The 25,405-nt window shown below is 47.0% G+C and overlaps 1 protein-coding gene across 1 annotated transcript; it reads left to right on the top strand.

The window, feature by feature from the left end:
- Positions 1–421: 421 nt before the first annotated feature.
- Positions 422–23,561, top strand: TKTL1 (transketolase like 1). Its single transcript, XM_044234385.1, has 13 exons — positions 422–666; positions 3,581–3,698; positions 7,156–7,253; positions 8,603–8,794; positions 8,878–9,005; positions 10,152–10,345; positions 14,583–14,747; positions 15,249–15,405; positions 16,523–16,653; positions 18,543–18,626; positions 20,960–21,056; positions 21,190–21,309; positions 22,948–23,561. The coding sequence occupies exons 1-13, from the start codon at positions 590–592 to the stop codon at positions 23,118–23,120; spliced, it is 1,734 nt and encodes a 577-aa protein (XP_044090320.1). The 5' UTR covers positions 422–589; the 3' UTR covers positions 23,121–23,561.
- Positions 23,562–25,405: the final 1,844 nt, after the last annotated feature.

Below are 25,405 nucleotides of genomic sequence, written 5' to 3'. Positions count from 1 at the left end.
AGGGCGGAGAAGCACGAAGGGAGGAGGAGGGGAGGGCGGAGAAGCACGAGTGCACGAAGTGGAAGGGGCAGGCGGAGAAGCACGAGTGCAGGAGGTGGGGAGGGCGGAGAAACACAAAGGCAGGAGGAGGGGAGGGCGGAGAAGCACGAGTGCAGGAGGCGGGAAGGGCGGAGAAGCACGAAGGGAGGAGGAGAGGAGGGTGGAGAAGCATGGGTGTATGAAGTGGAAGGGGAAGGTGGAGAAGCACAAGCGCATGAAGTGGAAGGGGCAGGCGGAGAAGCACGAGTGCAGGAGGTGGGAAGGGCGGAGAAGCACGAAGGGAGGAGGAGAGGAGGGTGGAGAAGCATGGGTGTATGAAGTGGAAGGGGAAGGTGGAGAAGCACAAGCGCATGAAGTGGAAGGGGCAGGCGGAGAAGCACGAGTGCAGGAGGCGGGAAGGGCGGAGAAACACGAAGGCAGGAGGAGGGGAGGGCGGAAAAGCACGAGTGCACGAAGTGGAAGGGGCAGGCGGAGAAGCACGAGTGCAGGAGGTGGGAAGGGCGGAGAAGCACGAAGGGAGGAGGAGGGGAGGGTGGAGAAGCATGGGTGTATGAAGTGGAAGGGGAAGGTGGAGAAGCACGAGTGCACGAAGTGGAAGGGGCAGGCGGAGAAGCACGAGTGCAGGAGGGTCGATGGGAGGCACAGCAGATAGAGAAGCTGCCTCCTCGCTGAGCAGGGAGGCCGGTTGTGGGGCTTGATTTCAGGACCCTGGGATTGTGAACTGAGTTATTTAGGTGACCTGAAACAAGCTGTAGTTTAGTTGATTTATTGGCGTAGTTTTTCACGGTACCACATAGTCCTTTTTATTTCTGTACAATGGCAATACTGTCTTTTCATTTCTGAAATAAAATCTGTAATTTCACTGGACGCTTAGGTGGCTCAGTCAGTTAACTGTTTTCCACTCAGGTCATGATCCCAGGGGCCAGGAATTGAGTCCCACGTTGGCCTCCTTGCTGCAGGGAGGCTCCTTCTCCCTCTCCCACTGCCTGCCCTTTCCCCTGCTTGTGCATGCTCGTCCTTGCACCTGCTCTGTCAAATAAATAGTTTAAAATTAGTAATTTCAAATCTGATTTAGTACATATTTTTTAAAGATATTTATTTATTTACTTACTTACTTACTTGACAGAGATCACAAGTAGGTGGGGGGGTGGGCAGGGGGAGCAGGCTCCCCGCTGAGCAGAGAGCTTGATGCAGGGCTCACTCCCAGGACACGGAGATCATAACCTGAGCCAAAGGCAGAAGCTCAACCCACTGAGCCACCCAGGCGCCCCTGCTTTAGTACATTTAAAAACTAAAATTTTTTGGTTTTAGTCTAGCAGAAAGATTTGTTAATTTTATCTTTTCAAAGAACCAACCTTTGTTTTTGTTTTTCCTGTGGGTTTTCTTGGTCTCTCTGTTCTAACCTTTATTATTCTATGTGGTGTCTTTGGGTTTACTTTTTCTGGTTCTTAGGTTGTAAAATTAGGGGTTTGATTTGAGATCTTACTTTCTTTTTTATCTAAGATTTTATTTATTTATCAGAGAGAGAGAGGGAGAGAGAGTGAGCACAGGCAGACAGAGAGGCAGGTAGAGGCAGAGGGAGAAGCAGGCTCCCTGCTGAGCAAGGAGCCGGATGTGGGACTCGATCCCAGGACGCTGGGATCATGACCTGAGCCGAAGGCAGCTGCTTAACCAACTGAGCCACCCTGGTGTCCCTGAGATCTTACTTTTTTAATGTAAGCACTCACAACTGTCAATTTATTAGCACTGCTTTTGCTGTATTCCATAAAATTTGGTACGCTGTGTTTCTATTTCCATTTTTCTTTAAGTATTTTCTAATTTCTCTTCTGTTTTCTTCTTTGACCCATTGGTTAAGAGTGTGGTGCTTAATTTACACGAATGTGTGGATTTTCCAATTTTCTTTTATTGATTTCTAATTTCTGTATTAGTGGAATAGAATTTTCTGCATGGTATCTTTTTTAAAATCTTGTTTTCCATCCTGAGCTTTGATATTAAAAGTACAGTTTACATGAGTTTAAGACCTGCATGTTTTGGGATTTTCTTTTACACTTCTTGCTTTTTTCATCTTCAAAATTAATAGTGGTTTGGCTTTGTACAAGATTTCTCTAGTAATTTTTATTTATTTGAATTTTAAAGATATCTAACAATTTTTAAAACCTTATCCACTTAGGGGCACCTGGGTGGCTCAGTGAGTTATGTGGCTGCCTTCGGCTCAGATCATGATCCCAAGGGCCTTGGATCAAGCCCTACATCAGGCTCCCTGCTCCACAGAGAGCCTGATTCTCCCTCTCCCTTTGCCTGCCACTCTGCCTGTCTGTATTCTTTCTTTGTCAAATGAACAAAATCTTTTTATTTATTTTTTTAAGATTTTTATTTATTTGACAGATCACAAGCAGGCAGAGGCAGGCAGAGAGAGAGGGGAAAGCAGGCTCCCGGCTGAGCAGAGACCCCCCAATGCAGGACTCAATCCCAGGACCCTGAGATCATGACCCGAGCTGAAGGCAGAGGCTTAACCTACTGAGCCACCCAGGCACCCCATGAACAAAATCGTTTGAAAAGAACAAAAACAAAACCTTATCCATTTAGGGAATACCTGCAAGGCAAAAGGTTTAAGTCTCCATTTTCTAATAGTGAACTTTGAAAGAAGAGATTGTTAACGTACGTGAGCTGGACCTGGGATCTCATCCCACATTGGCCTCCTTGCACAGCAGGCAGTCTGCTTCTCCCTCTCTGCCTGTCACTCCTCTTGCTTGTGTTCTCTCCCCCAGCTTCCCCCCCCCCCGCCGTCTCTCTCTGACAATAAAGTCTTTTTTTAGAAAGTATTTTTGTTTGATGTAGTCCCACTTGTTTTTTATTGTGTTCCTTGTGTTTTAGTTATCCTATCCCCAAAAAAAGTCAGTATGAGGACCCGTGTCAAGGTTTTTTCCCGCTTTCTTCTAGGCATCTGATGGTTTCTAGTCTTACATTTAAGTCTTAATTTATTTCAAGTTAATTTCTGTGAGTGGTGTAAGGTAGGATTTCTATTTTCTTGTTTCCACATGTGACTATCCAGTTTTCCCAGCACCATTTATTGAAGAGACTGCTCTTTCTCCATTGAGTATTCTTGGCTCCTTTATCAAATATTAGTTTTGCATGTACGCATGTACGCATGGGTTTATTTCTGCTTTATGGTGTTTTTACTTAATGATATCACAGATAAAATCAAATAAATTAAAGAATACTCAAGTGCTTACGGAGTCACTAGGTGAACTTGCCCCAAGTATACAGGTGTTCCATTGATAGAGGGGGGTAGTCTTGAAGATCTTTCTCTCCACGAGGAGAGGTTATGAGGTTACTGGGCCTTACAGCATCCTTAAAAGTCATGAACTTGGGAGGCAGTGGCCCTGAATCCCTTTTCCTTGACTGGATTCTTCCATGCCTGGGAGAAATGACTGCTGCTTCCAGTCTGAGGAGTCTCTGTACTAAAAGGTCTCCTCCTGCACCGTGTCCCTGGTGAGTCACTTACCTGTGAGAAATGACCTGTGCTGTGTCTGTCTTTAAGCCACCCCACATCATGCAGCAGTGCTGCCGAGATCATGTCCGTGCTGTTCTTCCACATCATGAGATACAAACAGGAGGATCCAGAGAATGCAGACAATGATCGTTTCATTCTCTCCAAGGTAAGCCAGCACAGGAGCCCAGGGCCTGTTCAGATGCTTGCTTTTTAAAAATCATATTAAAAGCTACTGTATGGCAACAAGGCCTGAAATGGGCTCTGTTTATCTTTTTGGTTCTTCGTTCTTTGCCTCATGTCTTAGTCCGTTTAGTCTGCTATAACAAAATAACCACAGATTGGGTGGCTTATAAACAGTAGAAATTTATTTCTAACAGTTTTTGGAGGCTGAAAGTCCAAGGTCAGGGTCACATGGTAACATTCTGGTGAGGGTCTTCTTCCTGGTTGCAGATTTATTATTATATTCTCACATAGCAGAAGGAGAAGTAATCTATCTAGGGCCTCTTTTATAAGGGTTCTAATCTCATCTGTGGGGGTTCTGCCCTTGTGACCTAATCACTACCCAAAGCCCCCCCACCTCCTAATACCATCCTTGGGCCTTAGGTTTTCAACATACAGGTTTTGGGGGGCACAGATATTCAGACCATAGCATCTCACAAAGATCTAAAAAGTGTTCTAGCAAGGATTACAGTGGTGGGAAGGATGACTTAATGGCAACTGGCTCCACTTCTTTTCCATCTTTGGTGCCCTGCCTTATCCCACCTAGCACCAAAGCCCCCCTTGACCTATCATGCTCTAATACTTTGCCACCTGGATAGAGGTGGGCAGCAGTGGGTCTGACTTACTTGAGCCTCAAGGAAAATTGAGCTTAATTTGGGGAGAGATCATCTACTTGTCAATTATGTTTATTTTCCCTATCTCTGTGGATCTGATCTGATACTATGGGGGTCTTTCTCATTACACTAAGTATAATACCAGGTACTTCATGATTTGGGAGAATGGGAAAGAGGAGTAATTTAAAAGCAAGGTCAGCCTAGAAGAACATGCAGTTCTTTTGATGCTATCTGAAAGTTTGCTGTGTCCTAAGCAAAATGTTTAAAATTCAATTAGTACAGCACCATGTACAAACAGAAACCCCATATGTGGGCAGTGGGAATTAGTTTAAAGAATAAAGACAGGTGTTTAGGTGGCTCAGTCAGTTGAGTGTCTGACTCTTGATCTCAACTCAGGTCTTGATCTCATGGTCGTGAGTTCAAACCCCATATTGGGCTCCACACTGGACATGGAGCCTACTTAAAAAAGAATAAAGTCAGAAGATGGGTGTGAGTGGGGTATCTGCAGTCATAATTTTGGCCATGTCTTGGGGTCTGAAACGTAATCTCAAATGAGGTTTGGCAAAAAAATAAACTAAAATTTGAGTGTGTGTGTGTGTGTGTGTGTAGAAAGAAGATGATGAAGCAAAAATGGCCCATTGGCAGTGAATCAAGGTGAAGAGTATATGGGACTTCATTGTGTTATTCTCAAAACTTTTCTATAAGCTTGACCTTCCTTCACAATAAAATTCAAACAAATGAAGATGTACAAACACAGTATGAATATTCAGATTCCTGGTTTAAAAAGTCAGATGGCTAGCGTATCACATAACTGCTGCTATCGTGTTCACAGTCATTGGCCTGAGCAGTGAAGAGGCTGTCTGGTGTGCAGTAGCAGGCTGGGCACGGTGTAGCTGTCAGAACGTAAATGCTCATCAGATTGAAGAAACAGAATTAGGAGGAAGGGGAAAGCATATAGCGTAGTCCACCTTGGCATTGGCTGAGAATGGACTAAGTGGACTTGCTACAGCAAAGGAGCTGAGGTCCTCACAGCTGGTGCTCCTGGGGCATGAACATGCAGTGCAGACAACTGTGGTAGGCCCACCGTTATGGCCTAGCAGTATCAGGATTGCTGGCTGTGAATCACTGTGGAAGCTTGCAGGGAGGGTCTTGTGTTTCCCCCAATCCCCACCACTAGGCCTTTGCTTAGTGCGGGAAGCAAGTGCACTGAAGTGGTTTTCTTCAGTCAAGCAGGCAGGGTAGAAACCAAAAAAGGCCTCTTAAAACCTCGTTCTTGAAGCATACTTTGTGCCAGAACAAAGGTGAGAAATCCCACCTGAGGAGGAAGTCTTTCTGAGTGCACACAGTACCTCATATGCGTTTTTATTCTAGCTCTTGTCCCCCCTAAAGTATGAGGGTATCCCCCTACACCCAGCATAAGGATTCTTACGGAAGAAAAGGGAGCCCATGTGGGAGTACTTCCATGGTGCCAGGTATGGTGCAGGTGCCTGCCAGTTTTCTCAGTCCTATAGCCCCCTGCTGCCTGACAGGGGTTCTTCATTGTACTCAAAAAATGAAGAAGCCTTGAAGAAGTGGGCTTATTTACTGACCCCCTCCCTGTCCGCTTTAAAGCCAGAGGGAAGCAGAGTGGGTCTGAGTGCAGAGCCCAGACTCAGTCCAAGGGCACACAGACAACTGGGGGCCAGACCTTATGGGAGTAACGCTAGGAACCGTCTGGTGGAAGACAGAGCTTCAGTGGGCGGGTTCTGCTGGGCTAGGGATACAGAACAGAGAGGGAGTCTCTTCACAAAGCATGTGAAGAAAAGCTGGAGAAGATTAAGAACCCTGGGAGGAGCCGGAGAAATAGGGTGGAGCAGGACGGGGAGGGATGAGACTAACAAGTCCCCCTGGCCCGTCTTTGGTAGCAACAACAACAAAATGATTTGCTTGAATGGAGCAGACTCTTGCATTGTGAGAAGGGTGTAACAAGAAACCTAGATAATCAGCACATCAGATGGAGGCGGAGTGGACAGGCTGGTGCAGGAACTTGGGCTCTGATTGGCAGGAGTTGGAGAGACCTTGGACCAGTCTCTGCAGGGTGGTGGGCAGAAAAGGTCTAGCAGGCTCCCTCTGGTGGCTGTGTTGAGAATAGCTCGGGGGGGGAGGAGTTTGGAGGTCACTGCAGTGACAAAGTCAAAAGATGTGGCCAGTTCAAGGTGGTGGCAGGGGAAGCACTGAATAGGTTCAGTGTTTCTTTGGAAGCTTGGGACCTTTGGCACCGCCCTGTGGCACCCAGAGGGTATTTTCTGCATGAGCTAAAGATAGCCTGTGCGTAGGCACAGGAGGAGGGGAGAGGAAGAGTAGTGGTGTAGTGATTCATTTCTGGCATTTCTAGATGACCACTTCTGAAATCTCATTTGACCTGAGGTTTTACACACCAGGGAAATTGCAATCTTCTTCAGTGTTTTTGGTTTCTATTTAAGAACCCACATTCTCCAAAAAGATTGAACATCTGGTTTGTTCATGATTAAATAAAAGACCTTATGAAAAATGGCAAGGCTCGTGCTTACGTTTTCTGCTTTGTTCCTGGGCTCTGTTGAGGCTACTGTGTGTAGAAAAATTGTCAGTCTGGATGTCCTCACAGGTCCAGTTGACTTGGATTTACAGTGACCCCCCCCTATCTTGGTGATGTTAATCTGAGACTTGGGGTGCCTGTAAGTGTAGGAAAGAGTTAGATACCCTAAAGTGTGGGAGGGGCCATTCCAAAGAACAGCCTGTGCGTCTAGGTTCATTTGATCCCTTCTCTTACAGAGGCTGTCGTTTGTTGATGTGGCAACTGGATGGCTCGGGCAAGGACTGGGGGCCGCTTGCGGGATGGCATATACTGGCAAGTACTTTGACAAAGCAAGGTGAGGCACTTACCCAGCAACTGCTTACCTGGCTCCACCCCATTCCTCAGGCACCTTGGCTTTATTTATGGCTTATTAGTTTGGGAAGTTAATAATTGTTTTGAAAGTTCAGACTACCAAATGTTCAAGCAGAAAAGAAATTGTGTTTCTGTAAACTGTTCTAGCTTCTCTGGTTGGGTTCTGCAGTATAGAAACTGGTTTACTTCTATTATTTTCCAAGAACGATCGCTTTCTGTTTTTCATCTCTCCGTGAGCTTCATTATACAGTGACTAGCTGGTGCACTTGCACAAGGGACACATACGGTAATAATCAAAGGGCTCAGGCACCTGGTGGCCCAGTGGGTTAAGCCTCTGCCTTTGGCCCAGGTCATGATCTCATGATCCTGGTCATGATCTCAGGGTCCTGGGATCGAGCCCTGCATCAGGCTCTCTGCTCAGTGGGGAGCCTGCTCCCCCCAACCCCTGCTTGCCTGTCTGCCTGCTTGTGATCTCTCTCTCTGTCAAATAAATAAATAAAAATCTTTTAAAGAAATAATAAAAATTTTTTTAGAAATAATCAAAAGAGTTCTTTTTCTACAGGGCCTCTTTCACCTCTCATGACTGCCTCTATTAGTCCCTATTCTGTGGTTTAATCAATTTTTTTAAATTTTGAAGCATTTTTATGGGGCATGGGTTGTATTTTATTGGTATTAACATTTTTGTGTTTTTGTTGAGGGGAAAATTTACCATTTACAACAGAATATACGCTCCTGAAGTAGACTGTTTTGATTGTTATGATTATCGTAAATAAATTTGTAAGAACAGAAATAAAAGACAGTAGTGCTTAAAATGAAGCTTACTAAGAAATTATATATAAAATGTCATTTTGGGTGTTTAAGGGGACTGTTTACTCCCCATCCCCTCTTGTTTGTGGATCGCAGAGAAGTGGCGGAAGGATGTTAGAATGAGAAAACTTGCCAAAGTTGAAGTCCATCATATGAGGTCCAAATTTTTTTTAAGATTTTTATTTATTTATTTGACAGACAGAGGTCACAAGTAGGCAGAGAGGCAGGCAGATAGAGAGGAAGGGAAGCAGGCTCCCTGGTGACCAGAGAGCCCGATGCAGGACTCGATTCCAGGACCCTGGGATCATGACCTGAGCTGATGGCAGAGACTTTAACCCACTGAGCCACCCAGGTGCCCCGGGCCAAATTTTTAAAGCTGTGTTTCCATAACTGTCCAGTTTGGACAGAACTGACAACGTGAAGCAACTATTTGTTCCTTTGTTTCCCTCCATGATATCTATTTGCCTGAGTGACCCAGAAGATCGCTGAGCACAGTCTTTCTTAACATTTCTTGGCTTGCCCCAGCTACCGCGTGTTCTGCCTTATGGGAGATGGCGAGTCCTCTGAAGGCTCCGTCTGGGAGGCATTGGCTTTTGCTTCCCACTACAATCTGGACAATCTTGTGGCCGTCTTCGACGTGAACCGCCTGGGCCACAGTGGTGCCCTGCCCCTCGAGCATTGCATAGAAGTCTATCAGAAGCGCTGTGAAGCCTTTGGGTAACTATGTCCTATTTTATGCCACCTTCTTTCTGCCCAGTCCCCCATTCACCTTGTAACCTGGCCTTCTCCTGGGTTGGCAGGTGGAATACTTACGTGGTGGACGGCCGCGATGTGGAGGCGCTGTGCCAGGTGTTCTGGCAGGCAAGTCAGGTGAAGAACAAGCCCACTGCTGTGGTTGCCAAGACCTTCAAGGGCCGGGGCATTCCAAGTAAGCAAATGTTTCTTTTCTGCTTAGGGCTATTAAAAACATCTGTGTGCATAGCAATGTGGCAGAAGGAGGCTCATGATGGCAAGGCAGGCCAACTGGCTTAGTGTTCAGTGATGATGCCTGTAATATGTGCTGGAGGCTCTTGCTTCCCTTGGCCCTTATAGGTAGCAGGACTGATTAGGGTCAGAGGGGAAGCCCAGATGCCCAGCGCAAGAGCAATGATTTTCTGTATGCCGGAGGGAGTGGCTAGGAGGGCGTCCATCATCAGTTAGAGAACTGGTAGAGGGTGATCCGCACAGAAGTGCAGCGTGAGAAAGAGCGCTACTGTGCACAGAAACAGACAAGCCAATAAGGGCCTGCGCCCATGCTGTCTTGGAGGACACACAGGGAACTAGAGAAGCAGCACCTGTGGAGCTGAGGGTCAGGGAAGGAAGGGCATTTTGAAAGTCTTAAATACTTGCAGATTTCAAAGCCGACACCTGAACTTATTCAAGTATAAAGAGTTGCAAAGGGTGTGTGGTTGCTCCGTGTTTTCATCAGTGCTTTAGAATAAAACTGTTCTGTGACTCCTCTAAGACACAGTCTTAACTATGGTTCCCCAGTTCAGTGAATGACCACTGAACCAATTTGCTCCTGGGAGAATTCTGGGTATTCTCTTTGCCTTCACCTCTCCCCTATGGGCCCCCTACATGGAAATTGGCCTGTCATCAGTTCTAATGGCTTCTGCTCATACAGTAAGTGTATCTCAGACCTGTTCCCTGCTATGTCCTATGCTCAGACCTGTGTTTTCACTCCTTAATTATAGTCTCCCCAGGCCAGTCTCCACGTGACCACTGTGGCGATCTTTATACATTTAAGAACTGACCAGTCACCTCCCCTCTCCAAATTCTTCTTTGTTTTCCTGTCTTGCTTCTGAAAAAACCCAAACTCTTTATACCCACAGGATCTTCCAAGGTCTTCCCTCCATTCACCAGTACATGGGCCAAGGCCTCCCTTGAGAGCTGCTGGGATGTTTCAGGCTGTCCTGTGGGGCTGCAGTAACAGCTCAGTCTCCCTTTTTGTCAGGTTTTTGCTCCTGTGAGTCTGTGGTGGACAGACACTCAATTACTTATACTTATGGAACGAATGTCTTTTATTGGGTTGCAGGTGTTGAAGACGCAGAAAATTGGCATGGAAAGCCAATGCCAAAGGAAAGAGCCGATGCAATTATCAAACTAATTGAGAGCCAGATACAGACTAACAAGAATCTTGACCCAAAGCCCCCTATTGAAGACTCGCCTCAAGTCAACATCACGGATATAGAAATGAGCTCTCCGCCTGCTTACAAAGTTGGCGAGCAGGTAGGCAAACTATATTGTTCTCACTTTTTTAAAATACGTAACAGGACTCTTCATGTATTCTCATCTCCATGGATGAACCAGTTATTAGATTGCATGACATGTAACTTAAAGGTTATAAGTAATAGAGGTGAGTTTAGTATCTTTTACTATTTTTTTAAATTTATTTGATAGCGAGATCACAAGCAGGCAGAGAGAGAGGGGGAAGCAGGCTCCCCGCTGAGCAGAAACCCTGATGTGGGGCTCGATTCCAGGACCTTGAGACCATGACCTGAGCTGAAGGCAGAGGCCTAACCCACCAAGCCACCCAGGCACCCCATCTTTTATTATTTTTTTTAAGATTTTACTTATTTTTGAGAGAGAGTGCAAGCAAACATGAATGGGAGGGAGGGGGCAGAGGAAGAAGCAGACTCCCCACTGAGCAGAGCAGGGAGGCCAATGCAGGGAGCCCAGTATGGGACTCGATTCCAGGACCCCAGGATCATGACCTGAGCCAAAGGCAGATGGTCAATGGACTGAGCCACCCAGGTGCTCTTTTAGTATATCTGATATTTACTTCTTTCATTTCAAACTTAGATCTGAATTTTCTTACTAGAAAATGTAGTAGTACCTAGTACTTACTAATACTAGGTATTTACTAGTACCTAGTACTGCACAGCTTTTGCTTGCAAAATTCAGTTTGTGGTCTTGGCAGTCTTATGAGCTTGAAAGTGCCACTGTTTTGTATCTGGTATAAGGGTGGGGACCTGGCTGGTCCAAGTTTGTTTTTTTTTAAGATTTTTATTTATTTATTTGATAGATCACAAGTAGGCAGAGAGAGGAAGGGATGCAGGCTCCCCACTGGGCAGAGATCCTGACGTGGGACTCGATCCCAGGACCCTGGGATCATGACTTGAGTCGAAGGCAGAGGCTTAACCCACTGAGCCCCCCAGGTGCCCCTGGGCCAAGTTTTTAAATTTACTCCCTAGATTAATAGAAGTAGGTCAATTAATCAAAGAGGAATGCAAAAAGGAAACAAATTAGGCATGAAACCCTGACCATAAAGCCTTCTACCATGTTTTTATATCCTGCCTTTTGGTATAATACAAAAATAGGCAGTGTCTTCAGGACCTAAGGAAACAAGGTGATGAGCCCAAGAGGAAGGAAATATTTTCTAATCCTTTTTTCTTTTCTTTCTTTACTTGGAGACATTTATAGTGTTGCTTATGTTTTCTTGGTTTGGTAATATGGGTTAAAACAAATGAATTTTGACAACTCAAGAAATTAGAAAGCACATTAAAAAGCAGAAGAAAGGTGTTGATCAGGAAAAAGCACATATTAATGAAGGACACTTTGGCAACACTTTAACTGTTCACACACTTCGAACCAATAGTACAACTCACAGGAATTTATCCCACAGAAGTATGCAGATGAGTCTCTAAGAATGAATGCCATTGGTTGGAACTAGAGGGTATTATGCTCAGTGAAATAAGTCAGAGAAAGGCAATTATATGATCTCACAGATAAGTGGAATTTGAGAATCAAGGCGGAGGATCATAGGAGAAGAGAGGAAAAAATGAAACAAGAGGAAACCAGAGAGACCCTTAATCCCAGGAAACAAACTGAGGGTTGTTGGAGTGGAGGGGGGTAGGAGGGATGGGGTGGCTCGGGGATGGACATTGGGGAGAGGATGTGCTATGATGAGCGCTGTGCGGGGGAAAAAAAAGAATGAAGATTGCAGCTTTGAATGCTGATGAAACGGAAATGACCCAGCTGGAATAGAAGCTAAGAAATTGCCCAAATTACTAAAAATTGTTTTAAAAATTTATTTATTAGAGCATGAGCAGGGAGGAGCAGAAGGAGAGGAAGGGGAGAGGCAGACTCCCCGCTAAACAGGGAACACCCCCACCATCATGACCCTGAGCCATAAGCAGACACATAATGACTGAGCCACCCAGGTGCCCTATTATTAAATTTTTTTTAAAGTTGTAAAGCAGGGGCGCTTGGGTGGCTCAGTAGGTTAAGCCTCTGCCTTCAGCTCAGGTCGTGATCCCAGGATCCTGGAATCAAGCCCCACATCAGGCTCAGTGGGAAGCCTGTCTCTCCCTCTCACACTCCCCCTGCTTGTGTTCCCTCTCTCGCTGTCTCTCTCTCTCTCTCTCTGTCAAATAAATAAATAAAATATTTAAAATAAAGTAAAGCACCATAAAGTATAATTCTCTTTTTGTGTAGAAAATCTTTTTTTTTTAGATTTTATTTATTTATTTGACAGAGATCACAAGTAAGCGGAAAGGCAGGCAGAGAGAGAGACAGAGAGGGAAGCAGGCTCCCCGCTGAGCACAGAGCCCGATGTGGGACTCGATCCCAGGACCCTGAGATCATGACCTGAGCCGAAGGCAGCGGCTTAACCCACTGAGCCACCCAGGCGCCCCTTGTGTAGAAAATCTTAAAAGGAGGCATCATAGGGGCACCTGGGTGGTCAACAGATATTTGTTCATAGACCATTCCCAAAAAGATGCTGCACAGACTCCTTTCTGTCAACCTCTGGACAGGGTACTGGATGGCTAGGGGACAAGAGATCAGGGAGAAGATGGTCACTTTGCTCCATAGCCTTTCAGAACTTGAATTTTGTACTGTCTACATGAAGTGTTTATTTTTAAAAATAGGGACACCTGGGTGGCTCAATTTGTTAAGCATCTGACTCCTGGTTTCAGCTCAGATCATGATCTCAGAGATGTGAGATCAAGCCCCACATCAGGTTCTGAGCTGGGCATGGAGCCTACTAGAGATTTTCTCTCTCTCTTTCCCTCTGCCCTTCCTGCCCCTCCAAAAAACATTAAGTGTTCAGACGAACGAAAATAAAAAAGACAAGCAAACTTTGTTTTTTTAAATAATAGCTTTATTGGGGTGCCTGGGTGGCTCAGTGGGTTAAGCCTCTGCCTTTGGCTCAGGTCATGATCCCAGAATCCTGGGATCGAGCCCCACATCAGGCTTTCTGCTCAGCGGGCAGCCCTCTTCCCCCTCTCTCTCTGCCTGCCTCTCTGCCTACCTGTGATCTCTGTCTGTCAAATAAATAAAATCTTTTAAAAAAATAATAGCTTTATTGATAAATGACTCCCTATATTACAATCATCCATTTGAAGTGAAGAGTTTAATGGTTTTAAGCATATAAACAGAATCCTGAAACTATCACCACACTGAATCTTAGAGCATTTCCATCACCCCCAGAAGAACCTCCCCCCACCAGGGTGCCTGGGTGGCTCAGTCTATTAAGCATCTGCCTTGGGCTCAGGTCATGATCCTGGGATCCAATCCTGAATTGGGCTCCCTGCTCAGTGGGGGGCCTGCTACTCCCTCTCCCTCTGACCGTCTACCCCCAAATCGTGCTCGCTTGCTCTCTCAGATAAATCTTTAAAAAAAAAAAAAACTCACACTCATTAGCAGTCATTGTCCATTCCGTCCAGGCCCAGAAAGTACTCCTCTACATTCTGTTTCTGTAGTTGCTTGTTCTGGATATTTCCTATAAAGAGTGTCATACAGTATGTTAACTTTTTGTCTGATTTTTTTGCCTTAGCACAGTGTTCTCAAGGTCTATCCTTGTGGCATGTACAGTGTTCCATGAATATACCATACATTTTGTTTACCTTTTCAATCATTGATGGATGTTTGTGTTGTTTTTACCTTTTGGCTGTTGTGAATACTGCTGCTTTGAACATTTGTGTGCAAGTTTTTGCTGAGATACATTTTTCTCTTGGGTATATACTTGGGAGTAGAACTGCTGGGTCACGTGGTAATTCTCTGTTTAACATTTTGAGGAAGTGCCAACCTTGATTTCTAATAGAAAAATGCAATAATGGGACGATGTCCCCTAAATCAATTCATAAATCCAGTCCAATGTCAAATAATATGCTAACAGAATTTTTTATTACTGGTATCATGATTCTAAAGTTTTACATTTTATTTTTTTGCAGTTAGCCTTACCAGTTTTATAGTTTAAAAAGTCAGCAGGCATTTGCATTTGGTGACATTTAAGTTTTTTGGCAAACTATATGAATGGGGCAGAAGAATAAGTTTACTTTTGAGAATTGATATCCAGTGAGTCAAGTATGGATTTAAGATGGGCTAGCAACCCATTTTTAAAACCCTAAAGGAGATTATTGGTAAATCACAAATTTGTTTCTAAGATAGAAGACAACTGGTAATCCACAAAACTTCACCTTCCTTCTAAATTTGCTCTAAGAAACTCCACTGACTTTTCCAGATAGCTACTCGGAGAGCATGTGGTTTGGCTCTGGCTAAGCTGGGCCATGCAAATGATAGAGTCATTGTGCTGGATGGTGACACCAAGAACTCCACCTTCTCAGACATATTCAAGAGAGAACACCCTGAGCGCTTCATTGAATGTTTCATCGCCGAGCAGAACATGGTGCGTGTGCTGTGGGTGTCCCTCTTGGGTCTTCTCACTGACAGTGCCTGCTGGGCACAGGAGGCAAGCCCCGTATTATGGTTCTTCTTTCCACTTACAAAAGCAAAGGAACTAGAGAAAAAAATGTCTCTGAGGAAACAAGTAGAGAGTAGCCGGGCAATTTGTGGCGTGCTTTATGGGACCACTAGGAAGGGCACAGTAGACAGAACCATCTCCAGGTGTACTAAGGGCAGCAGGCCAAGAGTCCCAGCCATGACACCAAGGCTCTAGGTCTGAAGTATCCCAAGCTTGTCCCAGCTGTAGGTGCTAGGAAGATCTGTCAGCACAGAGGTAGCATTCCCTCCTGCTACCAGTTGCTTGGAGCCAAGCAGGGACCCCATTTAGATGGGTGTCCACAGCCAGCTAGCCATGTCCCTGCCTCCGCCGGCCCGCACATTCATTCATGGTGCTTCTCTGGCAGCCGTTCCAGGGCTGTTCTGATTTGTCTCCTTTGCGTTGCAGGTGAGCGTGGCACTGGGATGTGCCACCCGTGGTCGGACCGTTGCTTTTGCTAGCACCTTTGCTGCCTTCTTGACCCGAGCATTTGATCAAATTCGGATGGGAGCCATCTCTCAAATCAACATCAATCTTATCGGGTCCCACTGTGGGGTATCCGTTGGTATGCGTTCTCAGTACCCTCCTCTTGATAGCCTTTTTCCTTTACAAAGAAAGATTAGCATGTGAGTGGTTGACCTGTCGATGTACTTGGGGGTTCCATAATGTTTGATTATTTCTAATCTGTCTTTTTTCCTGCCATGTTGTATTTTAAAAGTTCCGGACACTCTGGGTTACTTTTGAGAGGAATTCTTGGTGTTACTGTAAAGTGCCCACTCTTTCAGTCATTGAGAAACAACGATCAGACTTTCTTTCTGCTCTTAGTGTGGTGCCCTTCGTCTAAGCGCGGACAAGCAGCATGAGTCCAGGAAGTGAGGAGCACAGATCGCCAGGGCTTTCTGCCTAGGCGGAGCTGTCTGGTCAGATGGAAACGGAAGCCTTGAAGAGTGGGATACAGAGGAGTGGGGCTGAGGGAAATAGAGCTCTGGGGCATTAACCTGGCAGGACGGGCTAGATGGAAGCAAGGAGAAACAGGAAGTCGGAAAAAGGATTGAGATTTGGTATGTGTTAGCAGTAGATAGAAAGCGAGGGTTACTCTGTGAGAGTCTGAAGAAAGAGGTCAACATGGCTGACAGGTGGAGGAGTCCAAAATTGCACAGAAAGGGTTTTTTTTAAATGGTCTCCAGTAATTTCTTGCTTAAAAGACATCAGGAGATTGTGTTCATGAATGACAAAAATGACAAGAAAGATGAGGTGCCTGGTGTGCCTGTGGTGGCGTAGGTCCTCAGGGTAGATGTGACACTTCATGTACACTGCTAGAATGCTGGAGGGGAACAGTGCACTTTGGGAGTCTTCTCTGGGACTTCCTGGGAGAAGTCTCTCAATGGGCCAGATGGCATGTGCACAGTGGGGGGACAGCAAGGCCCGCAGCTTTTCAGGACTGAGCCAGGCCCAGAGTCCAGAGTCTTTTCCTGGGGCCAGGTGTGTCTACGTACTAAAATCAGTCAGCTAAGTGACACAGTGGCTCTAGGTCCAACCAGAGGAGCTAGGGTCCTGAGGTTAGCTAGTTGTCCCAGGCAAGGCACCGTGCACAGTAATCGTCCTTTCTTAGCTGCAAGAGCTAGGCTGTTGTGGCATACGTTGGACTTCCTTTTGGCACAGCTGTGGCTTTGCTTTCTCAGGTGAAGATGGTCCCTCCCAGATGGCCCTGGAGGATCTGGCCATGTTCCGATCCATTCCCAACTGCACTGTTTTCTATCCAAGCGATGCCACCTCCACAGAGCACGCTATTCTCCTGGCGGCCAATACCAAGGTATTTTTAAGGGGACATTGGTTCAGGCAGAAAATGCTTTTGGGGTGTGATACTAGTTTGCTACTGATTGTTGGGTTTCTCCCATTTTTCTCAGCATACAGATAATAGATATTCATTATGGAAGTTAACATTGGAGGATTAAAAAAAAAAGAAAACAAGCAATTGGGGGTGCCTGGGTGGCTCGTGGGTCAAAGCCTCTGCCTTACGGCTCAGGTCATGATCTCAGGGTCCTGGGATCGAGCCCCGCATCAGGCTCTTTGCTCAGCAGGGAGCCTGCTTCCTCCTCTCTCTCTCTGCCTGCCTTTCTGCCTACTCTCTGTCAAATGAGTAAACTCTTAAACAAAAAAGAACAATTATTCCAAAGTGATGACACACATAAAACATGAACGCAGTCATGTTGTGAAAGTGCAAAACAACGCCAGACAGCATCTGGTGGCCCGTAAGGGGCAGGGCTCAGCATGAGAAACGAGGGTGCTCTGGAGGCTGCAAGAAGTGGGGGACTGTTAGCAATGTCATGGGAGTAGGCTCCGGCAGGAAGCTGTCGAATGCTGCTCTTCGATACACCTCATGCTGTCACCACCTTGTGACATCTGGAAAGCTGAAGAGTGGCCAGTTGTGTCCACTGCAAACAAACCTCAGAGTCCTCAGACCTGGTCTGCCCTCTGAACATCTTAGAAGGGCATGAGTGTGGATTCTGCACCACTTGTTCCTCCTCAAGTTTCACACAAGGACAGCAGACGCACTCACCCTCATTCCTGTCTAGAACCCAGCTGCAGGGACGACTAGAGACCAGAGTCTGCACTTTTTCATGTGTTCCAACTGATGGTCACCAGACTCCCATCCTTACCCATCCTCGCACCTACCCATGCCCCTGCAGAGACAGCCCTGGCATGGGTAGGATAGATTATGCAAGTTCCTAAGCATTTCCAGCTCATTAGAGGCCTAGGATTCTTTGGCCTTTTTTTTTTTTTTAAAACCTAAGTGGGCTCAGTGTGTATTGTTCTGTACTTTTTTACTTACTACATCCTGGAAGTTGCTTCATGACTGTGCGTATATAGAGTGATCTCCTCTGTGTGCTGCAAGATTCCATTTCTCGAAAGTTCGTCAGACGCAAAGGTGTGGTGATAGAAATTAGTGGTTGCTTTTCAGGTGGAGAGAGTGGAGAGAGACATGAGGAAACTTTCTGGCAGGTGCAAATGTTATTCATACTCGGGTGATGGTTACATGGTATATGCCTTTGTCAGAATTCGTGGAGTACGGCACTTAAGTAAACTTTATCTGGGTAAAAACAGTGAATAGAATTGATTTATGATGTGAAGGGATAAGCAGAACAAGTATTTCTAAATTAATATGTCCTTTTATAGTATATAGAAACTCTTCAGACACTTGAGTATTCATTTATGCGGTATGTGTTCAAGAATATGCTTACTTACATTTTCTCATTGGTAAAATAGTCTTTATATTCTAGTGTGTAGGGTATTTCTAAGAATGAAGTATTACAAGTTGTGGTAAAAATGAGTTGCTTAACTTAGCTTTCTGTTAAACGTGAGTCCGTGCTATGGCCTGAATTTGTGTTCTTTGGAGACCGAATAAGTCTGTGTCTTTAAGAAAGCTTTCCTACCATTGAATGTGACAGCACAGAGAGTTTGTTGCTGGCGGCATCTGCCTGAGTCCTGCGTAGGCTTTTGCCTGGCTTGGTAGTAATCTGATCCGGTGATGCTGACCTGTTTGCCAGTGGTTGTAGACGCTTATTCTTTACTCCAAAATGTTTGCTTCGTTTTTAGTAAAAATAACTGTTTAAGCTTCTTTCTTCTCCCCTTTTTAAAACAGGTTTATTAGTTGACATTTAGTTTGATATTTTTTAATGTGGCTCTGGTGTTACGCCCTAGGGGATGTGCTATGTCCGGACCAGCCGACCAGAAACCGCAGTTATTTACGACCCGCAAGAAAGCTTTGCAATCGGACAGGCCAAGGTAAGGCCTTAAAAGCTCTCCAGTGTCTTCCAGTGTCCCTTCATGTGGAGACAAGTGGTCTGAAGCTAGCACTAGCTATCCCCACAGTCAAGGCTTGATCTGTTCTTCATTTTTGTTTGTTTGTTTTAATGGACCTTTGCCTGCTTTTGCTCAGAAAGGAACATTCTACCACTGTCAGTGGAGGTAAAGTTTTGTCTTCTCCAGATGAATTTCCTTTTTTTTTTTTTAACTTGTAAGGATAAAGTGGTTACAACTTAAAGGTACTTGAGTTTCTTGGGTGTAAATTACCACAGCCTCAAGCGAAACAAATAATAGAACCCACTTCAAATTAATAGTAGATGTATTAGATTGGGATTTTACAGATCCAAGTCAAGAATAAAAGGGAAATGAATGGGGCGCCTGGGTGGCTCAGCAGGTTGGACCTCTGCCTTCAGCTCAGGTCATGGTCTCAGGGTCCTGGGAGATAGAGCCCCACATTAGGCTCTCTACTTGGCAGGGAGCCTGCTTCCCCCTCTCTCTGCCTCCCTCTCTGCCTACTTGTGATCTCTGTCAAATACATAAATAAAATCTTTTTTAAAAAGGAACATGAATGCATTGCCCACGGGCCTGATAAAGGCGCTAGCATCACTGCTCACTCCCGATCTTCTGTGTTCTCACAGGAGCCCTAGAAGCACAGACTTAGCAGCAGCCCTGAGTTGTAGATGAGAGAGAAGTTGAGCAGCTTAGTCAGGATACACAGTCGTGAGCCGCAAGACCGAAACTCAGACCCAGGCATTGACCTGGCCTCTGTCGGGACCACGTGTGCAGAAAACCAGTGGAGTCTGTGGCGAAAATAAGTGGCTCTGTTCCACCACTTGGAGTGGAGGGCTTACAGGTGTCTGGGCATGTTTCCTTCCTGCCTTTTTGAAGGCTGAGCAGGGAGCCTGATACGGAGTTTGATCCCAGGATGCTGGGGTCATGACCCAAGCTGAAGACAGATGCTTAAGGACTGAACCACCCAGGCACCCCAGTAGCCAGAAGCCATTGTTTCTAGTGCTCAGAATGACTGAGCAGTGATTGGCTTTAGGGCCACAAAAAGCAGGTATATGCAGAACAGTCCATGATGTGCTACTCAGTTGCTGGGCGTCATTGAATGAGAAAGCGGCAGTACTCACCTCCAGTGTTAGCTACAGCTTTTGCTGCTCCCCATCCATACTCCCACACTGAAACTCAAGGCCATATGTTTGCCTCTGAGGTTGGAGGTGTGGGTGGGGGTCTCAGAGACATCATGTGATTTGCAGAGCTTTTTCAAAGCCTGTCTTTTCTTCTCCCTAGTATTTGCCCCATCCTGACAAAATGGGAGTCCGTTTCCAAATGGTAAAGGATGGGAGTGAAAATGTGTCTCATAACGTGCATGGCATGCATGGGTAATTTGAGAGCTAGGGCTTTGCAAAGAGGACTTGGGGGGGGGAGTGTGCGTGTTTATATGTATATATATGAAAATGCTACGACATTCTCAAAGAATTGGGTTGGCTTAGAAGCCCTGAATATTTGTACTGTCAGCAGTGGTTCTTAAGCTACAAGGAAACCTATACAAAGGGCTGAAATGAATAATTTCAGATGCCTTTGGTTGGGTGGCTTTGGAGTAAATAAAACTCTGAAAAAAGGCTAGGGCCCTATCTTCGCTTACAGAAGAGCAAGCGGTTCAGAGTGTGGGCTTTGATGTCAGACAGGCCTGGCTGCTAGTCTCTAAGCTGGGCGAGTTCCTCCCACTCTGAGATTCATTCTTGCCAGCCACAGAATGAGCCCCCAGTGCACTGGCCTTAAAAAGGGCGCTTGGGCATGCAAGGTCCTTGGCACAGATCATGTTGCAAATGCCCCAAAATGATCCCCCATTAACTTGTTCATTGTCAGAGTCCAGTCTGTGTAGATGCCCCAACAAAATGTCCCAAGTTGTCCAGGGGTGGTGCCTTTCTAGACCTTCTGCACTGAGTCTGGTCTGCAGCTCGTGGCCCGTACGACTTGCTTCTGTCCTTCTGCCTTTCAGATCCCAGTTTGAAATCTGCCTTCTTTGCTAAAGGGTATTCTCTAAGAACTTAGTAATTAGGCACCATAAATCATGAAGCATGATAGATGAATTTGTAAAAATGAACAAAGGAAGGCTTATCAAAAAGGGTGTCCTTAAAAAAAAAAAGGTGTCCTTGTTTAGTGTACTGATTCAGCTTTTTTAATTCAGTGAATTATTAAGAAGTGAAATCGGTAGGACTGGGGTAGAGCAGCCTAGTAGTGTTCTCTCTGAGATGCATTCTGCACACAGTAACTACAGCTCTTCTGCTCTCGGGGCATAATACCAGGTCCTCCGCCACAGTGTCAATGACAAAGTCACAGTTATCGGAGCTGGAGTTACTCTGCACGAAGCCTTAGCAGCTGCCGAAAATCTTTCTAAGCAAGGTCAGTTGGTTTTTGCTGGACATTGATGTTTAAGCTGGGGAGAGGTAGGACTTGGGCTGCCTCATGTGCCCCACTTGGACTTTTTTTTCCTAAGTCTGTTTCACACACAAAGCTGGCTATTGCTCTTCTCCAGATATTTCTATCCGTGTCATCGACCTGTTTACCATTAAGCCCCTGGATGTTCCCACCATTGTCTCTAATGCCAGAGCCACAGGCGGCCGTATTATCACAGTGGAGGACCACTACCCAGAAGGTACGTGCAGGCCTTGAGGGTCATTATGAAAGTGGGCTTTGGCAGGATGTGTTTTTGATTTCCATGACTGGAAGCATGCCATGCCCCAGGTGTCACCCAGTCAGGCGCTCCTCCAACAACTGTTATTACTGCTCTTTGCAAGCGCATTGTTTTTGGGGTCTCTTACCCACCTACACGTGCTCCTCAGGGCGGAGCCATCCCCATACTCAAGTTGTGTGACCCCAGCACAGCGCCGTGCCTGGTGCAGAGTGGCTCCGTGGCAGACAGAGGAGTGTCTGATGGCATTGTGGGTAGGGAGGGGTCTTAAAAATCTTGACAGTTGTGCCTGAGTTTTGAATGGTTAATTTGCTCCCCTCCCAAAAGGGAGCCTTGCAAGCAGAGAACGCAGCAAATGCAGAAAAACTGTGAGCCTGGGAGAGGGGGCTGGGAAGGTTAGGTGAGGCATATGAGGGTGTGGGGAGTTCCGTGTGGTCGTGTGTCAAGGGCCCAAGAGCACAACTGTGATCCACAGTGATTTTCTAGGAGCACTCTCGATGCTTTCACAGCTGAGGTTATTGTAGGGAAAGGACACACGCCGGGGCCCACGAGGACAGAAGGCACAGGAGAACCTGTGGAGAAGCCCACCCCTGTGGCTCCTTCCCTCCCTTCGGTGAGGGGCCTGCTGAGTGCTTTCCCTTCTCCAGTAGTGAGAAACTACATCACTGGAGACCCAAGGAACCCACTCAAGACCTCAGCACTCGGGTTTTATTGGGTGCTGATCACATGGGCTCCCCTGCCACACACCAAACCTCCTGACTCCCAGAGGAAAACCGGCGCTCCCAGGGCCCTGCACCAGCCCATTGCCCAGGTGGCCACCAAGCGCCAGCCTTGCAAGCAGCCTTGCTGAAGCTAGCAGCTTCAGGCCTGCCTGGTCGTTCTTTTCTGTGTGGTTGATTGGTTGGTTTAATCATTTTGGGGTTCCCGGCAGCTTTAAGAACCTGAGCTTGGAGCCCCCTAGGTCTGTGGAGCCCCAGCTGAGAGAGATCTCCTGCTATAATGGGGCTGGGAGCAGTTTGGAGACTCACGGGTTTTCGGTAAAGATTTTATTTAGTTGGGGGGAGGAGAGAGGGAGAAGTAGACTCCCCGCTGACCAGAGACACCCCACCCCCAATTCGGGGCTTGATCCCAGGACCCTAAGATCATGACCTGAGCCAAAGGCAGATGCTTCACCCACTGAGCCACCCAGGCGCCCCCGGAGACCCACAGTTTTTTGTTTTGTTTTGTTTTGTTTTAAGATTTTACCCATTTATTTGACAGAGAGAGAGAGAGATCACAAGTAGGCAGAGAGAGAGAGAGAGAGGAGGAAGCAGGCTCCCCGCGGAGCAGAGAGCCCGATACGGGACTTGATCCCAGGACCCTGAGATCATGACCTGAGCCAAAGGCAGCGGCTCAACCCACTGAGCCACCCAGGCGCCCCCAGAGACCCACAGTTTTGAACGAGAACTCCTCTGGCTAGTCAGAGAGGGCTGCTCCATGAGTCAGTGGCTAGCGAAAAATATCTTTCCCTAGGAAGCAGCAAATTCAAAGGACTCTATACTTTGGGCTTTAAGGCTGACTAGCCACTACCAACAGAGAGCCTCCTGTCCTTTGTTTCCCCAGGTGGCATCGGGGAGGCTGTCTGTGCAGCCGTCTCCATGGAGCCTGACCTCCTGGTCCATCAGCTGGCAGTGCCCGCAGTGCCTCGGAGTGGGAAGCCGAGTGAGCTGCTGGACATGTACGGAGTCAGTGCTAGACACATCATAGTGGCCGTGAAGTGTATGTTGATGAACTAAAATACACTGGTTGGCATTAGACGTAGGAGACTGGCTTCTCTACCTTAGGTTTATGCTCCGTTGGCAGACTATCATTTAAATCTATACTGTTTAGTTATTAAAAAGTAAAGCAAGTTGTAACTACCTTCTGTTAAACCGTAACTACATATACAAGTGTAACTCTCGTCTTTGACTTAGAGTGTGTCAAAAGCTTACACATAAGACGACAAAAGAACCACGTAAAAGTTTGCTGATAAGATAACTGGGAACTGGGCTGGGGATCAACTTAGGATCCGTTTCTCGAATGTGTATGTTCTCCTTGTAAGTGAAGGGCAGCTTGCACTGTAGATGCTCCGCGCAGGGTTTGTGGCCCTGTGGTCCCCTGCCCCCACCCCACCGGGGCGCTGCTGCCATCCTACCTGCCGCTCCCCGGGGACCGTGGGGTTTCACTGCACTGGAACCTCCTCTGGTGTTTGCCTTCATCTCCCCTTGACGGTGCAGAGGCTATGGAGCGGCAGCGAAAGCTCTCAGGATGTCCTGTGTTGCTCGCAGTGACTGTTGTGTGAGAAGAGGACAAAACTAGTTCCAGTCTCCACACTGCACACTTGTGAGGTCTCAGAAATGTCTCATTTGCCCAGTGACCAAACTGTTAGCTCAATTACATTCAAATAAGCATACCAGTTAATGTTAATAAAAACATTTAAAAAAACAACAGCTGCTTTATTTTATTTGTGCTTCATGTGTGATTTGGTTTCTCCTTGATGAAATTCTAGTTACGGAAAAAGTTTCTGTCTAAACCAGGAAAGAGCGTCCCAATCCCCACAGCAGAAGATGCGGGGGAAGGGTATTGGTCGGGAGGTGGATGGCTGGAGCGGACAAGCGGGATGTCTGATAGTCGTGGTCCTAATTTTGATTGCCCTCATTCAGTGGTTGTCAGGAGTCCGTTCTAGAGCATATGGGGGCGACTCTGAGCTGCCCCGGCCCTTGGGAGCCCTCGGGGCCTGCTGGCCCTGCCCCTGTGCTTTTAAATCACTGAACTGGTTTCCTGGCCTGTGCTTGTTTCGTAAGATGGCGGAACCTGCAGCTTCAATGTAAGACAGCTGATAGATAAAATACAGCCTTATACAAAAACAGTAAAAAGATCAAACGGATTTTTTTGTGGAAAAAAAAATGTAACGGTTGATATAGGGTTACTGTAGAAAATACAAATAAAGGAAATTTTGACCTCAATTACCTGACCCTCTCAAGCCCACACAATTCACCCTTTCCAACTGCACAATTCCGTAGTTTCTAGGATGTGTGTCGAGTTGAATGAACAACTCCCCCCGCGGTCATTTTGCGGACATCTGCCTCCAGATAGAAACTCTGAACCCCTTGGTAGTGGCTCCCACTCCCCTTCCCAGCCCCTGGCAACCGCTCCTGTATTTTCCGTCTCCAGATTCGCCTCTTCGGGACACTGAGCAGGAGGGGCATGGCACGGGTGCGGCGTCTGGCTTCATGCAGGCCTTTGAGGTTCGCGCACGCGGTAGCAAGTGTTGGGAGCGCCCGCGGTCCTTCCCGCGCACGGTCTGCATTTCAGTCCTTCCCCGCCGGACGCTGCACGCTTTTCACCTCTCCTCTTGTGAAGGATGCTGCCGACGCTCCCACGCAAGCTTGTGGGTGTGAATTTGCAGCTCTCTTGGGTGTGTGTGAACCGAGGAGTGGAGCTGCGGCCCCGCAGTTTCTGCTGACTACTCTGTGCGTGTGAGAGCGAGCGGGTCTACGAGGAGCGGGAGCGGGAGCCGTCGCCCGAAGGCGCCCTGACGGCTGTGAGGGCCAGTGCTCGCCAGGAGGGCCACTGGGCTTGGAGCCACATGCGTGGCCGGGCGTGAGCACGACCCCTGCCTGGGCTCGGGTGTGAAATGCCCCATCCGGTGAGATCGACAAGGACAGAACAGTAAATATGACCCAGGATGAAAGTGCCCTTCCAAAAGCCTAAATTCGGGCCCCGACCGTGCTGGGCTGAGCCTGATCACAGAGAAGGAAATGGACTTGGGGCAGCTACAGCTGCTGCGCACAGAGCAGCCGGAGCGCCGGGACGAGGAAGCACGCGGTCCGAGGGTGCAGGTGCTGACCTACGTCGGACTGGGGGCTGTGACCCTTTTGCCTCCGTTTGTTCCATCTGTAAAAGGGGATGACGCTGATGATGGTGATAATCCCTCACAGGACTGTGGCCGGGATTTTGGAGGGCCCATGAAAATGTCCGCACTGACGGCTTCTTCCTGGTGTGTTCCTATTCCCCAGGCCCAGCCTGAGCCCGCCCCCGG

This window comes from Neovison vison, chromosome X (assembly GCF_020171115.1).
Source record: "Neovison vison isolate M4711 chromosome X, ASM_NN_V1, whole genome shotgun sequence".
Lineage (NCBI taxonomy): Eukaryota > Metazoa > Chordata > Mammalia > Carnivora > Mustelidae > Neogale > Neogale vison.
This window is presented reverse-complemented; position numbering and strand designations above follow the sequence as displayed.